The following is a 16,370-nucleotide window of genomic DNA, read 5'->3' as shown; positions in this document are numbered from 1 at the left end:
CAAGGCCAGCCTTTCCCTTCAGGAGCAGGGAAGAACTCAGGCTGTGCATTCATTATCAGCGAATTTGAGCAGAGGGCAAGACCCAGCTCCTGTGGCTCTTCTTTCCTCAGCGTGGTCTCTGTTGGGGACTGATGGGAATGCTGACGGAGTGGGGCACTACTCCCACTGAGCCTGAGAGCAAGAGTGGCCCCAAGCAAAGACAAGAGAAACCTTTTATCCCAAATAGGGGTCATGCTTGGATATCCATACTCAGTACCTTAAAAACCTGGTCTAAGATACCAGATTTGAGGTGTTTTTTAAGAGGCTGTAGAAGCCTCTCCGCATGGTAGAGAGCCTCGGCATGGGGAATGGCATTGCCGGTTGCCTTTAGGGCCATGGCCCTTGCTGCAGCTCAGGTGTGCTGAATGCCGGGATCCAAAATTCACTGCAGTAGACTCAAACGGGCCCAGAGGAGGATTTTGAGCAAGGTTTTCCACAGCTTTGTTATGAGTTTGTTGCTCATTTCTGAGCTGCTCGGTGGCGGTATCCAGCACGAGCTGCCCCGCTGGGGACCTGCCCGCCTCCCCTCCCTGCGCCGGCGCCTCCAGGAGACCTGGCTGGGGTCAGACCCTGGGGAGCACCGGTGGCCTGCTCCGTGGCTGTGGGGTTTGGTGGGTGCCTTCCACAACGGCCTGCTGGAGGAAAGCGAGCTCGTTTACGTACGTATGTACATATACCCACACAGGACATTTGGAAAGGGTTTTGCACCTAACTCGGGACACTCCTGCTAATCTTCAAATCAAAAAAAGTTGTTCAACTCTTTAAAGCAGTGCGTTACAAGTTTGGCTTAAATATGCACTATATATTTTATCAGTTATGTACAATACATGCATATAATTTTGTATTTGCCTTTTTTTATATATATGTATACGTATAAACCTATATATAACTATATAATTGTCATTCTTAATGACCGATTTCTATAGAGCAGGGAAATAGGCATCACGTGGTTGTCTCGTATTATTGTAACAAAGTTCTTCCAGATTTGGGGCGAGGGGGAGAGGAGAGGGAAGGAAGAGAGAAACTGCATGTGAACATTTTTGTTTGGGGGGATTGAAGGCATTTAAGGGACCCTTACAAAAATCACATTTAAGAGACCTCTCGTTCATCTTGCGAATAGTACAACAGCTTGCAGGAAATGATAATTATCTCCTACTACCACTTGCTGGTACCCTATAAAATATTCTTTTAAAATATCTAATGTGTTGAGGTGTGTCAAGTAGCTTTTTCACCACATGATGTGTGATAAACAGGATATCTCTCGTAATCAGAAATCTAAAGCATGCGGAATGTAAAGATTAAAAGAGCAGTGTTTTTCTTTAAATGAATGTAATCAATGCGCTTATTAGTTTGCTGCAGCAGAAGGAGGGAGTGGGTGGGTGTTTCAGAGTTGGCACATGTCTATTTGGCAACAGTGAATAGCCTGAGTGTTTATAGAGAGAGCTCTGTGGAATCCCTAGATTCTGCAGATTTCCTTACCAATTTTGTCTCGGATAATTAAGGATTTTAAATAATAAAAGAAAAAGTTAAAGAGGAAGTACAAGCTCCAGCTGGATCAAATAAAAAATAAATAAAAAAAATAAAAAAGAAGGGTTTTTAAATTCTCAATATTGCCTTAAAACTAAAAATCAGCACTAAAGCACAATTTGGCTCTTAAAAGTAACTATGGAAAACTGGCACCTGCTTCCTCAACAGATCTACTCCCTGGATGTATCCAGAGATGTATCTTCTTAAACTAGTGATTAAAAAAAGTTTCTACAGCTGTTGGACCTGCAAGACGCAACCCGTAAATGGGACAGGATTGAGCTGGAGTCTTTCTGGTCCATACGTGTCCAAACTGCATCATGGCACTGACCTAAGTCCCCAGCCACAGCTTCGGATAAAGCTGTTGTCACCCACGGTGATACGCAAGCAACACCACCAATGCCTTCAAATCCCACTCGCTTCTTCCAGTAAGGTTAAAGTGTTATGGCAGCCATCCTCATCTAAAACAAAAAATGTCTGTAGGTTTGCACAAATGCAGCCTGGTCACTCTTTGGTCATGCCTGGGTATGGCCGTGGCAGAGGTCCAGTTCAGACAAAGCCTTCTTCTCCCGCCTGGTGAGCAGGAGAGCTTCGGCTTAGGCACAACGGGTGCATCGCCTGTGGGAGCAAAGTTCTGGGTGCAACAAACCGGCCGTGGCATTACTGCCTCTTTCACACACACGAGGCCCCTGGAGCATGGCAAAGCTGGCTGCTCTCTCAAGGCATTCAGCATTTAATGCTGTGCTGAAAGGGGCAGCCACAGATCCAGAGGCTTTGCCAGCTTTAGGAGCCTCACCAGACCTTTCTGGTCACAAACCTCAGAGAGTAGAGGAGCCTCCTGACTTGGGACATTTCTATCTGGTGGGAGGGAGAGGGAGAAGGGACGAACCTCCACCCCATTCGCCCTCCCCTAGACTGGTAAATCTGAAGAAGCCATGGCAGGAGTGCAACCCATAAACTGCACTCTGCCATATGCATTGATGGGATTTTGCAGAGAATAAAGGTCAGATCTTAAATCCTTAAAAACATAAGGGCCTGATGTAAAGGGCCATGAAGCCCATAAGATTTCCACTGACTTCAGATCAGGTCCCGAGTGTACCGCACAGCGGGATATTATCCTTAGGCAAGACCAGAACAAATGTCGGCTGGAAGAGTGAGGCTGAGGAAAGAGGCATTTGCTCAGTCTAAGCTGTGGGGTACAGTCGAAGCCCCATCCCGCACCCTTTCTCAGTACACACAGTATCTGGATAGAACATTTTAAATCGCATCCTTCAAAGCACTTTCCCGACTATTCAGCTTTGGCAGTGACCATTTTCCCCTGCGATGCTGATTACCCCTACCATTTCCAAGACCATCTATTATAAATAATGGCCGTGCACAGTGCTGTGTAGGTGAAGCACATTAATGTCGATACCACTCTGCGATGGGGGCATGCTAAGCTGCTTCTATGGGAAGGTCCCTCCCCCCTCCTATTTTGATTTCTCTGCTGCTATACTTGATGACTAGCAATAAAAATGGATAAACAGAGATCCAAGGGAAATGAAACTACATCTGCGGAACATTCAGAGCCAAAATACACAAGGTGGATAATTTGCATGCTGCATGTAAGAAGTAGTTACGCAGCTTTCTTCCTACTCTTTGCATCTCCATAAAGCATAATAATGGATTTCTAATTATACATCCAAATAATAGGCAAGCTGCAAGATGCTGGGAGAAAATTGGAAAGGGGGAAAGAAACTAACCAAAGGTACAGATGTAACGAGGGTAGTGACATTTCTATAAAGATGCTTTAATGGTTGTTAAGTAGTCATTTTGAAACAGAATTTTTTTAAGTGTCCTAATAGGAGTTTTCATTTTCAGACAATTTGCTACGCAGTTAAGTGATGTCAGACTACAAGCTGTAATCTACTACAATGACCAAAGAGGAGCTGTTTTCACGCCCATCAAAATATATAATTGATTCCTAAAATGGCTTTCTACAAAAGAAACCAATTGGATTTATGCCAAATTCAGGCAGTGGATGAAGCCTTCACTTTTGATGATAAACATTTGATAAACTTTATGCTAAAGTAAAGCATTATATTTGTAAATTATAAGCTCCTGAAGGTAAAAACAAATTCACAGTGGACTATGAAACACAACCAGTGTCCCCTTTTTATTGGTCAATGACAGAATTTGAATCAGCCGCATCGCCGTGGGGAAGGGGCACATCCTCTGCCCGTGCAAAGCGGGAGAGCTCCAGCCAGCCGTTCCCCCCCTCCCTCGCTGAAGCCCTGCCCCACCTCTGCCCTGCCTACCTGAGGGCAGCCCAGCTGCCTGCCTCCTGCTCACCTCACGCACCAGCGGGGATCCAGAACCCCATCCCTCATGAATGAAGGGCGATGTCCCAAATGGTCGACGTGCTAGACACCGTCCCCGCATCAGTCAGTCCCACGGCTTCCACACTGAGCAGCGATGAACTGCCTGAGCTGGGTCCTCTCCTAGGACCTCCCCGGCCTTCAGCAGCCAGCAGGGTGGCTTTGGTGGTCCAGCAAGTTCAGTTGCCCTTGACTCTCTGCTACTGCTCTGAGCTGTTCTGCCTCCTGCCTAGTTTCTGGTTTGTACCTTGGGATATCCTTACGGGGCAGCTGTTTTGCAAGTTCCTGGTCTGAGGCATCTTACACGAGTCTTTCAGAGGGGAATGTGTATGCTTTGCACGCTCAGCCCATCAATATTAGCTCCATCAGCATACCTGATGCAATCAGCCATCCCCGATGAGTTGAGGCAGAGATTACCCAGTAATCTTTCTGTTATAGAAACAAGGAAGCAAATGTTTTTCTAATGAAATTTTCTAAATATCGTTTTCCTTTCTCATTTTGCCTTAGTCAAATAAAATCATTAAGTGTTGTTTGCAACTCGAGTACAAATGAGCCCTTCAGCCTTAGAAGCATTGCACTTAGAGGAGAAAATAATCTGCCTGTTTGCTTAACCTTTGAAATTAAACGGAGTTCAGAGGTAATGTTGGGGGGTGGATTTGGAATAGGTCTTAAAGTGACTTTCTCACAGGGAAAGAAACTCTGTGAGGGAAGCTGACTATTAAAGCCTGTATGTCTCATCAGTTCTGGCAGAAGCAAGAGCTACCAGGGAGCTGTCTCAGGTGAAAGACACAGGAGGCACCCCTGCGGCCTTGGCTCATAAACATCCAAGAGATGTCAGCCCTTATGTCAAAGTCTCACTAAAGAAGAAGTTTTTAATTCTTAGGAATGTAACTGCAGCTGGGTGAGGAGAACAACAAATTCCTCTCTACTTTGCAGGTGATAGAATCGATGGGTGAACTTACACTGAATAACAGGAGCAAATACCAAGGGGCAGCCCTTGCTTTGCCACTGCTGGGCTCCATCCCCACAAGAACTTTACAGCCTCAGCGAGATCCTCGAGTCTCATTTCCCTCTTGCAGTAAACACAGGCAGCCCACGTGCCAGCACCAAACCTGGCACTGCCACGCACCGCCGCAGCAGCGCCGGCGGGGGTTTCCTCCGCTGTCCCCAACGTTACTTACCAAGATGGGGATGTCCAGCTCGGGTTGAGCGTGAAAGCTGGCACGCAGCAGAAAGTTGGAAGATCCTGGCAACCCAGCTGCCCTGTGATTTTGTATGCGAGCAGAGGGGGAAGGATCTCATGAAACTGTGTGCTTGTGTTCTCCTTTTTGCAATGGCGTTGAATGAAGCAGATGTTTTGTCTCGCACAGTAAGTTCAGTGTGCACGTCATAGCCGCCTCAGGCATTGCCGTTCCTGCATAAGAGCCCTCAGTGCGGACTTTGCTGGCTAACCCCACGCTTGCAGAGATGGGCATGTGGTGTTCATCCCAAGTGTGAAAAGCGGCATAGAAGATAAAGTCACAAGGTCCTCTACAAAGCAATAACCCCTTCTTCCTCTCTTATGCAGTGTACAACAATATTCTTACAATTTTGTTGCTGAAAATGAATAATCTCTTGCTTTGCACAATATTTTCCTCTAAAACCTCTGTTACATTATATGAACACAAGTTTAAACAAACAAAAAAAAATCCTGTTGATACCCCCACCAACAAAAAACCATTACAGCTGCCACTGCCTCTATGCCATCCAGCACTCAAGGTATAAGGTATATAAGGTCACAGTTTTAGAGGCGCCACCAACCCAAATCCTGCAGAGCTGCTCTGGGTCTTGAAATAAGGACTGTACCAAGATACGCTGGAGCTTTTTGCATCATTTCTGCCCTGGTACCACTGGTGCAATCATCTTTATCTTGGCATCCTTACGTCTTACGAGAAACAGCAGTTACTACGGGAAAGTATAACCAGGCAAGCAGGAAGGTATCGGGGATCAGTTCTGGAACAGAGGGGAATCTGCTTTTGTTGGTCTCAGAGGCAAAACAGCACCGTCAGAAGGAAGCGTTAGCGTACCGTCGTGTACCTCCTGCTAATCACCTGTTAGTCCGAAATTACTTCCGTGCTCTACTGGTCTGCTCACGACCCGTGGCAAGCACACACCACTCTGCTTACATTATTTATTATGTCCGTGTTGTCAGCATCTGAATATGACATTTCTTCAAATGATGAAGAAATGGTCAGCACACACCTTGAATGCCTTAAAGACTTAGCGTGTTGAAATACAGACCTCCTCCGTGGAGCACCCAAGACTTTTTTCTTTCAAAATAAGCAACTTCCCAGCTGAGCAGAGGAGCACCCATTACTGCTGACATGGGAGAAATAGGAGGTGGGACTGGAACTGCTCACCAGAAAGACTTCAATATTCAGTTATTCAATAATGAAAACTAACAGTGAAGGTGATTGCTGACCTAGTGGTTGAGAGTGGATGCCAAGTAATATGAGGTCTAAAACCATTATTGCCCATTTTTTTCCATGTTTTGTTCTTCTCCCACACTGTTCTGTTTATATGGGCAGGTACACGGGAAGTGATTGGTGTTCATGTGTGTTTGCAGGACATTTAGTAAGCTGCTATAACTGATACCACTGGCTGCTAGCAGAGCATTTGCTCCAATTCCAGCCCATGAATTTTTATCTATATAAAATATCACAGAATACTATGAAAATTAATTTCTATATGCACAAGGATTTTATGAAACTGTACAGAAAAATGGAGTTTCAATAACACATCCCACTCCCCTTAGCCAAAACCAATTTCTGGCATTTTATCTGAACAATTATATGATTAGTATGAGATTGCTAACGGTAGGTTTAGGTTGGACATGAGGCAGAAATTCTTCACCATGAGGGTGGTGAGGCACTGGAACAGGTTGCCCAGAGAAGCTGTGGATGCCCCAACCCTGGTAGTGTTCAAGGCCAGGCTGGATGGGGCTTTGAGCAACCTGGTCTGGTGGAAGGTGTCTTTGCCCATGGCAGGGGAGTTGGAACCAGATGATCTTTAAGGTCCCTTCCAACCCAAACCATTCTGTGACTCTGCAATTTTAACTTTGTGCCAGTTATCACAACGTTACTGGACCACTTCCAAGCTTCACACAGCAGCTGGCATTTCTTAGAATAACATTGTAATATTAATTTGAAGGTATTACTTATACATTGAAATTAGATTGCTAAAAACTAGCATTTATTATTTCCCACTAAAATTTCTCTTGTCAGGAGAAAAAAAATCCTGGAAAGACAATATGAATCTACCCTTTTGAAACGCAATACATTTTTCTTCATATTAATGTGTTCTTATTATAAGGAAGATTCATCATAATTTCTGTCTCGAGTACCTACATACCACTTCTGAAAATAGCTCATTTCATTAGATTGCAAACTGCTCCATCTTGTGGTAACACAGCAGCATTAATACAAAACAGAAACCTCCTTACAGCTTTACCTTCTGACTGACTGGTTTCCACACTGAAGAAACGTGGCAATTACCAGAAATCGATGGCACAGATAAATTCCATTTGTCTTAGAGACAGTTTTGGTATCTTAACTCAAAGCAAAACATCAATGTGGTGGAGAAAGAAAAAAAAAAAAAAAAAAAGAGCCTGGATGAGTTACTACATACATTGACCAGAAAGCACAGAAGGCTTATTTCTTTTTGCCCACATTTAGAAAATATTCTAACGTTTAAAGTACAAGCACCTGTCACATTTAGGACACTTTTCTGAAATCTTGTTGGCAAAATAAGTTGATCCACGCTGCAAGCGGTTCAAAATTGAGACCTGAGAAGCCTGGCTCAGACACAGTTCGTAGGTGGGTGCTCAGGACCGCTTCTGTCAATAACCTTGGGAATGCAAGGGAATGAGAGGAACGGGAAGTTAAAACAGATTATTCAAACCGCTAATCCAATTCTACTACTGTGCTGCTGTCACAAACCAAAACTAACAACCCCAATGGAATTTCCTTATTTGGTTCTCCCATAAAGATACTTCGGTTCTGATGAATCTGTAAAAATGAGTGAAAAAAACGCTAGTCTCACCTTTGGATCAGCTTTCATACTACAGAAAGTCCTTCTTAACAGAATTATCTCATCTCCTAACTCCTAAATGTTGACCTGTATTGCAGATGATTGTGAGGAAGTGAAAAATGTGAAAAATATGTACAACTTTTTTTTTCTTTTTAAAATGCTTCTCTCTTTTAGCTCAATTTCAGAATTACAGTTGGAAGCCTGAGCAAGTAGCTATGAAGCAAATGACCTCATTGCACAGCATTAACTAGTATTTCTAGGGACTTCCCTAAAAAGTTGTGATAAATTCTAAAGCTTTACTCTGTCTAAAATTTTTGCTGGGTCTAAACACCAAAGCCTGTGCCCATACTTTTTTGGAAGTTAAAACGTTAAGAAATCCTTTAAAACATGATAAAAGACTTTGTGTGTTGCAAGTACTGATATGCTGTTGCACTCTTACAGCTTTATTGCCTAATAATGAGGTAGGAAAACTAATATGGTCAAACTGGTCGATTTTCATTTGTCTTAAGATAAAAATTCTCCCATTTAATCTCCTCCTGTATCTTCTTCAGTTAGCACCTTCATTTAAGTCCATGTGCTTATGTACGTTTTGCTACGTAAGCATGTCAAAAGAATCCTTAGGTACCTGTCCCAGCATGGATATTTACTAAACACTTCTATTACAAGTCACAGCTTTTACTGAAACATGATATATTTTGCTACACACAAACAATTCAGAGTTAAATTAGCAGAAATGCTAATTAGGCCATTTTGTATTTGCCTTAGTGCAAAACATGTCTCATGTAACCCCCATTTGTTTTTCAGTTAGGTGAATTGCCTTAGCTGTTGAATTCAACTTAACAAGTCATAGAATCATTTAGGTTGGAAAAGACCGTTAAGATCATCAAGTCCAACCGTAAACCTAACACTGCCAAGTCTGCCACTAAACCATGTCTCTAAGTGCCCCACCTACCCGTATTTTAAATACTTCCAGGGATGGGGACTCAACCACTTACCTGGGCAGCCTGTTCCAATGCTTGATAACACTTTCAGTGAAGAATTTTTCCCTAATATCCAATCTAAACCTTCCCTGGTGCAGCTTGAGGCCGTTTTCTCTTGCCCTATCACTTGTTACTTGGGAAAAGAGACCAACATCCACCTCGCTACAACCTCCTTTCAGGTAGTTGTAGAGTAACATATTTTGATTGAGACTAACTACATTAGCAATGAGAAATCTTGCCCAAGTTTACTGAGTATTCTTATGAAAAAAAAAAAAAAAGAGTTAAAAAGCAGCACAGAGTGGCTTTGAGGAGTAAGGAATCAGAAACACATCAGTCAAGGATGCATACCCAGTTTCTGACCTTCTCTGTTTTACTCAGTTCAAGATGTCTGTTTACTTGCTGCCCTCTCTTGAATGATGCTCGGGAAAATAATGACCCATACACATCACTCAGAGTTGTTTATCACCTGCAGTGACCTGCTAGCACCTTTTGTTATACCAAAAATGTTACATCTCAGGGATAATCTACAGCAAATAAGAAGCAGGACAGGTACTCTAGCACTTTGAAAACCTGACTAGGGAGGAAGAATTCCAAGTACTGAAATCTTGTAAATTAAAAGAAAGTTGGAAGGTGCCCTGTTAAAACTACTGAGTTGATTTTTTTTTTTTTTTTTCTGCTTTCTCCTGGTGAGATGAACCTTATACTCTTTTTTGCTGTAGCCCAGTTCTTACGGGAAAGATGAAGGCTATGTTCTTCCCTGGAAGCTCTATGTGTTTCTCTATGCGTTTGACCTCTGTCCCAGGAAGGAAGCTGGCAATAAACCAAAACCTTGGGCTTCTGGGTGAGTGCTGTAACCGCTAATCTATTTTGGAAGGCTACAATTATAGACAGGAGGTGGGCAGCACTGTCATCACCTCCTGCTTCTGATTTTAAAAAAGAAAAGTTATGACTGTATTTGGCAAAGAGTCCAATGCTATCTTTGTGCATTAGCCATATTCAGAACACACCTCCTTGATCAGGCCCCTTGAGATTTAAGGGGTGGAGAAGAGTATTCTAAAAGATTAACTTCAGCCTAATCCCTCCAGCTCTTTCTGCATTTGGGGAAAGAAGAAAAAAACTTGACTCCTCCAGAGGGTGATTCAGAGCACCTAAATTTAGGTACTTGCTCTGAATCACTCCCTACTTAACCTAGGGAGGCATCCTGGAGATAACATATTCCATAGGCAAAGGTTATCCTGTGTGACTGTTCCTCTCTCAACATCCCCTCAATTGTCAGTACCATTCTCACTAGTTTCTCAACTCCACCATAGTTTAGGTGGGAAGTTGTCACTTATCCTCCGATACCTGTGAGGCAAAAAGGGAGGCATGTCAAAGTTGTCCAAATACCAGTTTAGGAGCTGCCTAATTCCAGAATTTAGACAGTCAAGTCACTAAACAAATAGACTGGGTTTTAAAAGTTATAATCCACCACCAGTTTCATAAATCATTATTAACTTCAGTGGAGCTAAGAAGCAAAGCTGGCACTCAAGCTACTATTTTAGATTTAGCATTCTGGCACATCACACCACGATTTTCCACAATTTTAAAGAAAGTTGTTCGTTGCTTTTTAAACAGAGAAAACATAGTAGTTATAATGGAAAAAGTCTTTATTACTAAATATATTTATACAATAGTTTTAAATCATAATTCAGTAGGTTTGAAATTCTGGTAGCATTCTGTCATTCTTTAAATACTCAGACTTATCGCTTTTTCCACGTGAATTTCCGTCTGGCTCCCTCTTGACCAGGCTTTTTTCGTTCCTTCACACGTGGGTCAAATGTTAGTAATCCAGCTACAAAACACAGAAAACCACACATTTGTTTACTGTTATTAGTTAATATTACAGATATACTACATGTGGGGGATTCAAGGCAGCCAGTAACTTTGCATATGAGTTGTAACATCTAGAAGGATAAGGGTTCAGTATAAAACACACAGAAAGGAATTTCATCAGATCCTCTAACATTTTAACTTTTCTTCAGTAACCAAACTTTCTTCACATTTTACCATATAGACCACTAAAAAAATCCCACATTGTTTTATATCTATATTGCTTAAGCCTTTAAAGGAATGGTCTCAAAGCTTTTTTTGATTGTGCACTCCTATCAGTAAAATATTTTTGAGCATGCACCCCTAATATATGTGTATTTATTCATTTATAAATTATATACACTACTGAAATTCTAAGATTTTCTTCCTGCACCCCAATGGATCATCTTGTGCAACACCAGGGTACACACACCCCACTTTGGAGACCACTGCTTTAAAGTACACTTAGTGTTTCCAAAGTATATTGGGCAATGTCCAAAACACGTTCAGAATTATGCTGATCTCATTACAGATACCCAACTCATTACAATGTCAGTTTACAGGGGTATTCCTAGGCAGTCATACTTGTCAGTACTGAAAAACTATAATCAAAGAAATGTGTTGCAAAGATACTAGCATGAAGATAGCTTTACTTCCATGGATGGCAATAGAGTGAAAAAATCATAGCTGTTGGGCCAGTAATACATGCAGGTATTCTCCCTACTAGTCCAGAAAGAACATAGTTAAAAGCTCACTGTTAATAATTCTGTATTTTCTGAAACAGTATGGCATCTCATCACTGAGAAGCATCAAATACTGTGGTTATCCAAATAAGTTCTACCTTATCCTAACTTGTAAACTCTAAATAAAGCAAGAGAGGAAAGAGCTCCTTCAGTCTGGCTAGTTGCATGTAGTATGGTTATGGTCATTACTATCCCTTCAAAGCTGCCCCTCTAGTGTTTAAGTTAACTTTTTTAAACATGAACAAGATGTGACTAACCAAGTAAAACAAAACACAATCTCAGTACCTTACAGCTTACTAATGCCTGATCCAGATTTATTTGTTAGTGAATATACGTTCATGTTTTGTGATTCTATGTTGAGGCAATATAAGCTGGTTAATAGACCTAAGAGACGTCATGAACAGATGGAAAAATGCTCAAGAAGTCATCCAAAATGTACACAAAGGATGCTAGGAAACAAGTGAAAACAATTTATAAATAAATGCAGATCCCTTTCATATAATACACAACGTTTCACTGGGGTTATTTACTCAAATTTGCACTATCTGATCCTTAACGATCCTTGTATTAATTCCGTTAATTACCAGAAACACATTAAGAAACATGGAAATAATTTCAATTCCTACCTTGCCTCATGAATTCCACCTCCTTTTCTGTCACAAAACTCCTTAAGGCTTTTGCAGATGCTAAACGTATTGCTCCAGCCTGTGCAGATCTTCCTCCACCAGAGACTGTGCAAACCATGTCATGTTTTCCAACTCTGTCAAGAAACTGGAAAGGGAACAACAACTGTTCTCTAAAAATAAAAAAAAATCAAAATAATAAAAATTAAATATATACACATTTATAAAGTGACATGCTATGTACATTTCTTATCGTAGTATACACAAAAAAAATAGTTAACTTTCAGGCAGAGATCCAGAAAGGCATTCATATCTCTGATTTCCTACTGGTATCAACTAAATAAATGGGAAATTAGCAGCTAGGAGCATATTCAAAATGTCAATGTTAAGTATTTTAAGTTTAGTTTTACAATTACTTTTGTTTCACTAATTATCTATAGATGCCAAGATCCACCAGCTCTGGATATTCAAACTGAGCAATCTCTCCCTCTATTCCTGAGCTCAGAAACCACAATATAAAATAAACATCACATAAGGGACAGAAACCCTCTTATGTCAGCCTTATGAGAAGTCTTCTCTGTATCAGACTGTGCACATCCTCCAAAATCTGAAGTTTTACATGAAGCGTCTCACCTTGTTTGCTTCCACTATGTTACTGTATGCCAGAGTAATTACACATGCATACAGTTTGCAAATCTCTCGGGAAACACTTAAAGACACTGTTTATTATTTATTTGTTTTTAAAATAAACTGCAAGCCCTTTCTAAGTGAACCAAAATTTGAACTATCCAAAACAGTCCGTGCTCTTGGCTTTTGCATCCCTTCAGAAAGGGAAAGACAAGAAACACAGAGCAAGGCTTACCTATCAGTTCTTATACTACTGACTCCTGAAAACTAGGAGGAAAAGCAAGACCAATTTTCATAAAACAGATAGTTATACAGAAACAAGAACATAGCATCAACTCTGTGGAACACCATGCCAAAATATAATTGCATGGCATAACTTTTGGTGGAATAACTTAAGTACAGTAAGAATACAGCATTTCATAGTGCTCTTACCTGTCCTGCAGCACTGGGAAGTAATGTAAAATGTCTATTCCATTCACTGTAATTTTTCCAGTCCCATTGTCATAAACTATTGCAGAAGCTCTTGCAGTTTTTCTTGTACCTTAAAGGAATTAAAACCAATCAATATTCTACAGAACTTCAGGTGCCCAAGAAGTTAAGCAAATCTCAACACTTTCACACAGTTTCTTTTTGGAGGCTGAGGTAACAAAAAAAAAATTTAAGAGAAGGAAATAAATACAAGCAATGAACAACTAGGTTTAATATATTTTAATCAACGTCTATCAAGGGGAGGCAAGTGTATGTTGGGAGGAGGTAGAAGTAACACTTTACCTCCCATAACTTCAGTAGATCGGGATACTGTCTTGACCCGGTGATGTCACAGTATATGAAAATAAACAGTTTGTTGAAGACCTATGTTTACCATAAGTACAATTTCTAGTAATATTAAAATACTTTACAAAATCATACAAAGGTATAGAAGTTTAAGAATACTCACATGGAAAAGGTTAACACTTTAATTACACTGGTATAAGCGATGTTTATGCATCAGTTAGCATAGTTTCCTCAGAAATTACTACTGAAAGTTAGTTCTCTAAGTGCATTAGATTCAAGTTAAACAATGACAAATTCTCTGTGCTAAAGCCTAAGACCAATCTTCTGTAGCACAAAGGAAGCAAACATTCTGATAAAGGAATCATGAAACAAATTAGACATTTTGCTTAAGTTAGGGGGGTGACGGGACACAAACAAGACTGTTCTTGAACTTATAAAATCTGATGACTTTTCTTAAATGACATGGCTTGCATGTTTATCAAACTTCAGTAACTACTGTTCTGAAGACACTGTTGAAAACAAGTGTGGATTAAATCCCAGTTTGGTGCTGTCACATCATCTGGAAGCCAACCCAGCCAGAACAGAGCTCTCTGGCCATTTTGGCCCTCAAATTCGCTGCGACCTTTGCTCTTATTATCATCTGCTGCCTGCTGCTTAAGAATACACGTCGTCTCTGACCAAGATTCCTCTTAAATGAACAGCATAGATATAAGGTGTGCACATAAGCTTTGTCCAAGAAGTTGTCAGACTTTCCTACCCATGTTGTTGCTACATTATTTTTTCTAGGCAATCGCTCATACCACGTATCATATCGTATCATTCTTCCACTATGTGTCCCTCCACTGAAAACGTAAGCAGCCTGTGTTCAGAAGATACAGAGACCTTCCTGGCTTCTCTCTAACATCCCCTCTGCCTCAGTACCAATGACTGATTCCCGTCTCTGTCTGATGCTAGCTGTGGTTCGTCCACTTGTTTAAAAAAATTTAGGAATTCCCTCTTTGCATTTTCCTAGGCTGTTTGTAAATATCCAAATGCCTTGCTATTTATTCTTCACATCTTCACAATTCCCCTTTCACGCCACTTTCACACTAAGCAACAACACTGTTACATTCATGGAATTCTCCATACCTGTTTGTGTTGCCCCAGTCCCCCGCCTTTTATGTTCAAGAGTCAGCTCTTGCAATGAAAGTCCTTTTGTATCCTACAACATGTAGCACAACAGGTTCCTCTCTACAGAGGTACTACTGTATAGAAATACAGATAAAAACTAACAGTTGATAGCCTCTGTGCCAAAACTTCCACTTTGTTACCAGGCCATGTCGTAACTTAGTATGCCATAACATAATTACCAATTATACATGCAATATACACATAAGCACATAAAAATGAAGTAGTGACACATTCAGCAGTGTTGTACATACTATAAAGAAAGTAGTGTGAAGAGGAAAAAATTCTGCATCATTACCAACCAGCTTGAAATTATTACCTTCACCAGTGCTGAAGGCCACTCCTCGCTCATCATACTTCAAGGGCTCAAAAACTACCTTTTGTAACTGCGCAGGAACTTCTTTGCAAAACTTTTGTATGTGCTTCTCCTCGATGTCACCACATGGCAACGTCATCAATTTTTGTAAGAGTTGAATAAATCTTGAATACTGTAGACAACAAGACTTCATTAAAGGATGCAAGTGTAATTGCATTTGCTAAAACTTTCTATTTTTATATAATTGATCTTTCCTACTTCACTTTTATTGATGATTTCTGACAAGATGACACTTTTGCACCTACATGCTGATTTAAGAACAGCATGCAGATGCATCATTTTCTGTGTGACTAAAGATACCTAGCTCTTTCTTCAGGCAACAATGAAACTTTAATTCAAAGCATAACCAACTCCTTTGTACTACAGGATTATTGTATTAGAATGAAATTCATTTCACTTTTAAGAAGAAAACATTGAGGGGGGTCTTCATTCTTTTATTATTGTTTTATTAAAATGGCAAAAGGAAACGATTTTCACCTCATTTTCAGTAAGCCAGCATGTTCATTGACTTGGAAATAATTTTATTTCACTAAACTGAACCTCTTAAATGATTATATTTCATAATATATACAGGAAATACCTATCTATCTATCTTTGGCTGTTCAAGCTGAGTTACTTTAATGTTTATGATTTCCTTTAAAACCGAACAATCAAGCTATTTAAAAATTCAAGAGATACTTGACTTAAAGGGCAACCTCTCGAAATAAATTATCCTTTGCTACTGTGTGGTTCTCCTTCCCCCTTACACCCCCCTCCAAAGTTCTTCAACATGTGATTAAACACCACCGTGTTAACCCATTCACAGGGTGCTAAAAGCTGGGATGTCCGGTTATGAAGTATTACTGGCAGGAGCATTAGACAGCTGGTCACTGGATACAAAGGTATACTGTCATCTAAAATGGATTTTTCATATAGATATCATTACCTTATTTTTGAAGTTTTCTTTACTTACAAGCTGTTACTAGAAGTATTTTTTCTTCTCTCTGTTACCAGAGTCTTCTGCACAAATTAATACTTTTCTTGTAACCTAGCAATAGCCCCTGGAACCCTAACATCACTTAGAGAGCTCCTTCTGTCTAACGATATGACACAGATGTGTGGTAAAGTGAAGAGCAGAAATATAAAACCACAAAAATTTAAAAATTAGAGAGACTATAGATGAAGAAAGCTTCCAACTGTTTTCATTTGCAGAGTGCAAAGGAAAAAAAAAATCAATAGCTCTGATTTTGTTTAATAATGCAAAT

At 40.5% G+C, this 16,370-nt stretch overlaps 1 protein-coding gene across 1 annotated transcript in view; it reads right to left on the bottom strand.

The window, feature by feature from the left end:
- Positions 1-10,596: 10,596 nt before the first annotated feature.
- The window catches only part of MRPS9 (mitochondrial ribosomal protein S9), a 34,996-nt gene continuing 29,222 nt past the window's right edge, over positions 10,597-16,370 (bottom strand). Inside the window, exons 8-11 of the mRNA XM_087758888.1 lie at positions 15,070-15,238; positions 13,242-13,350; positions 12,186-12,355; positions 10,597-10,799 (exon numbers count right to left, since the gene is read on the bottom strand). Coding sequence (XP_087615014.1) covers positions 10,708-10,799; positions 12,186-12,355; positions 13,242-13,350; positions 15,070-15,238 — 540 coding nt within the window. The 3' untranslated portion in view covers positions 10,597-10,707. The remainder of the gene's footprint in view (positions 10,800-12,185; positions 12,356-13,241; positions 13,351-15,069; positions 15,239-16,370) is intronic.

This window comes from Nipponia nippon, unplaced genomic scaffold (assembly GCF_047370975.1).
Source record: "Nipponia nippon isolate SJK-2023a ecotype South Korea unplaced genomic scaffold, ASM4737097v1 scaffold_2, whole genome shotgun sequence".
NCBI lineage: Eukaryota > Metazoa > Chordata > Aves > Pelecaniformes > Threskiornithidae > Nipponia > Nipponia nippon.
The sequence above is the reverse complement of the archived record's forward strand: the minus strand, read 5'-3'. Positions and strand labels throughout refer to the sequence as shown.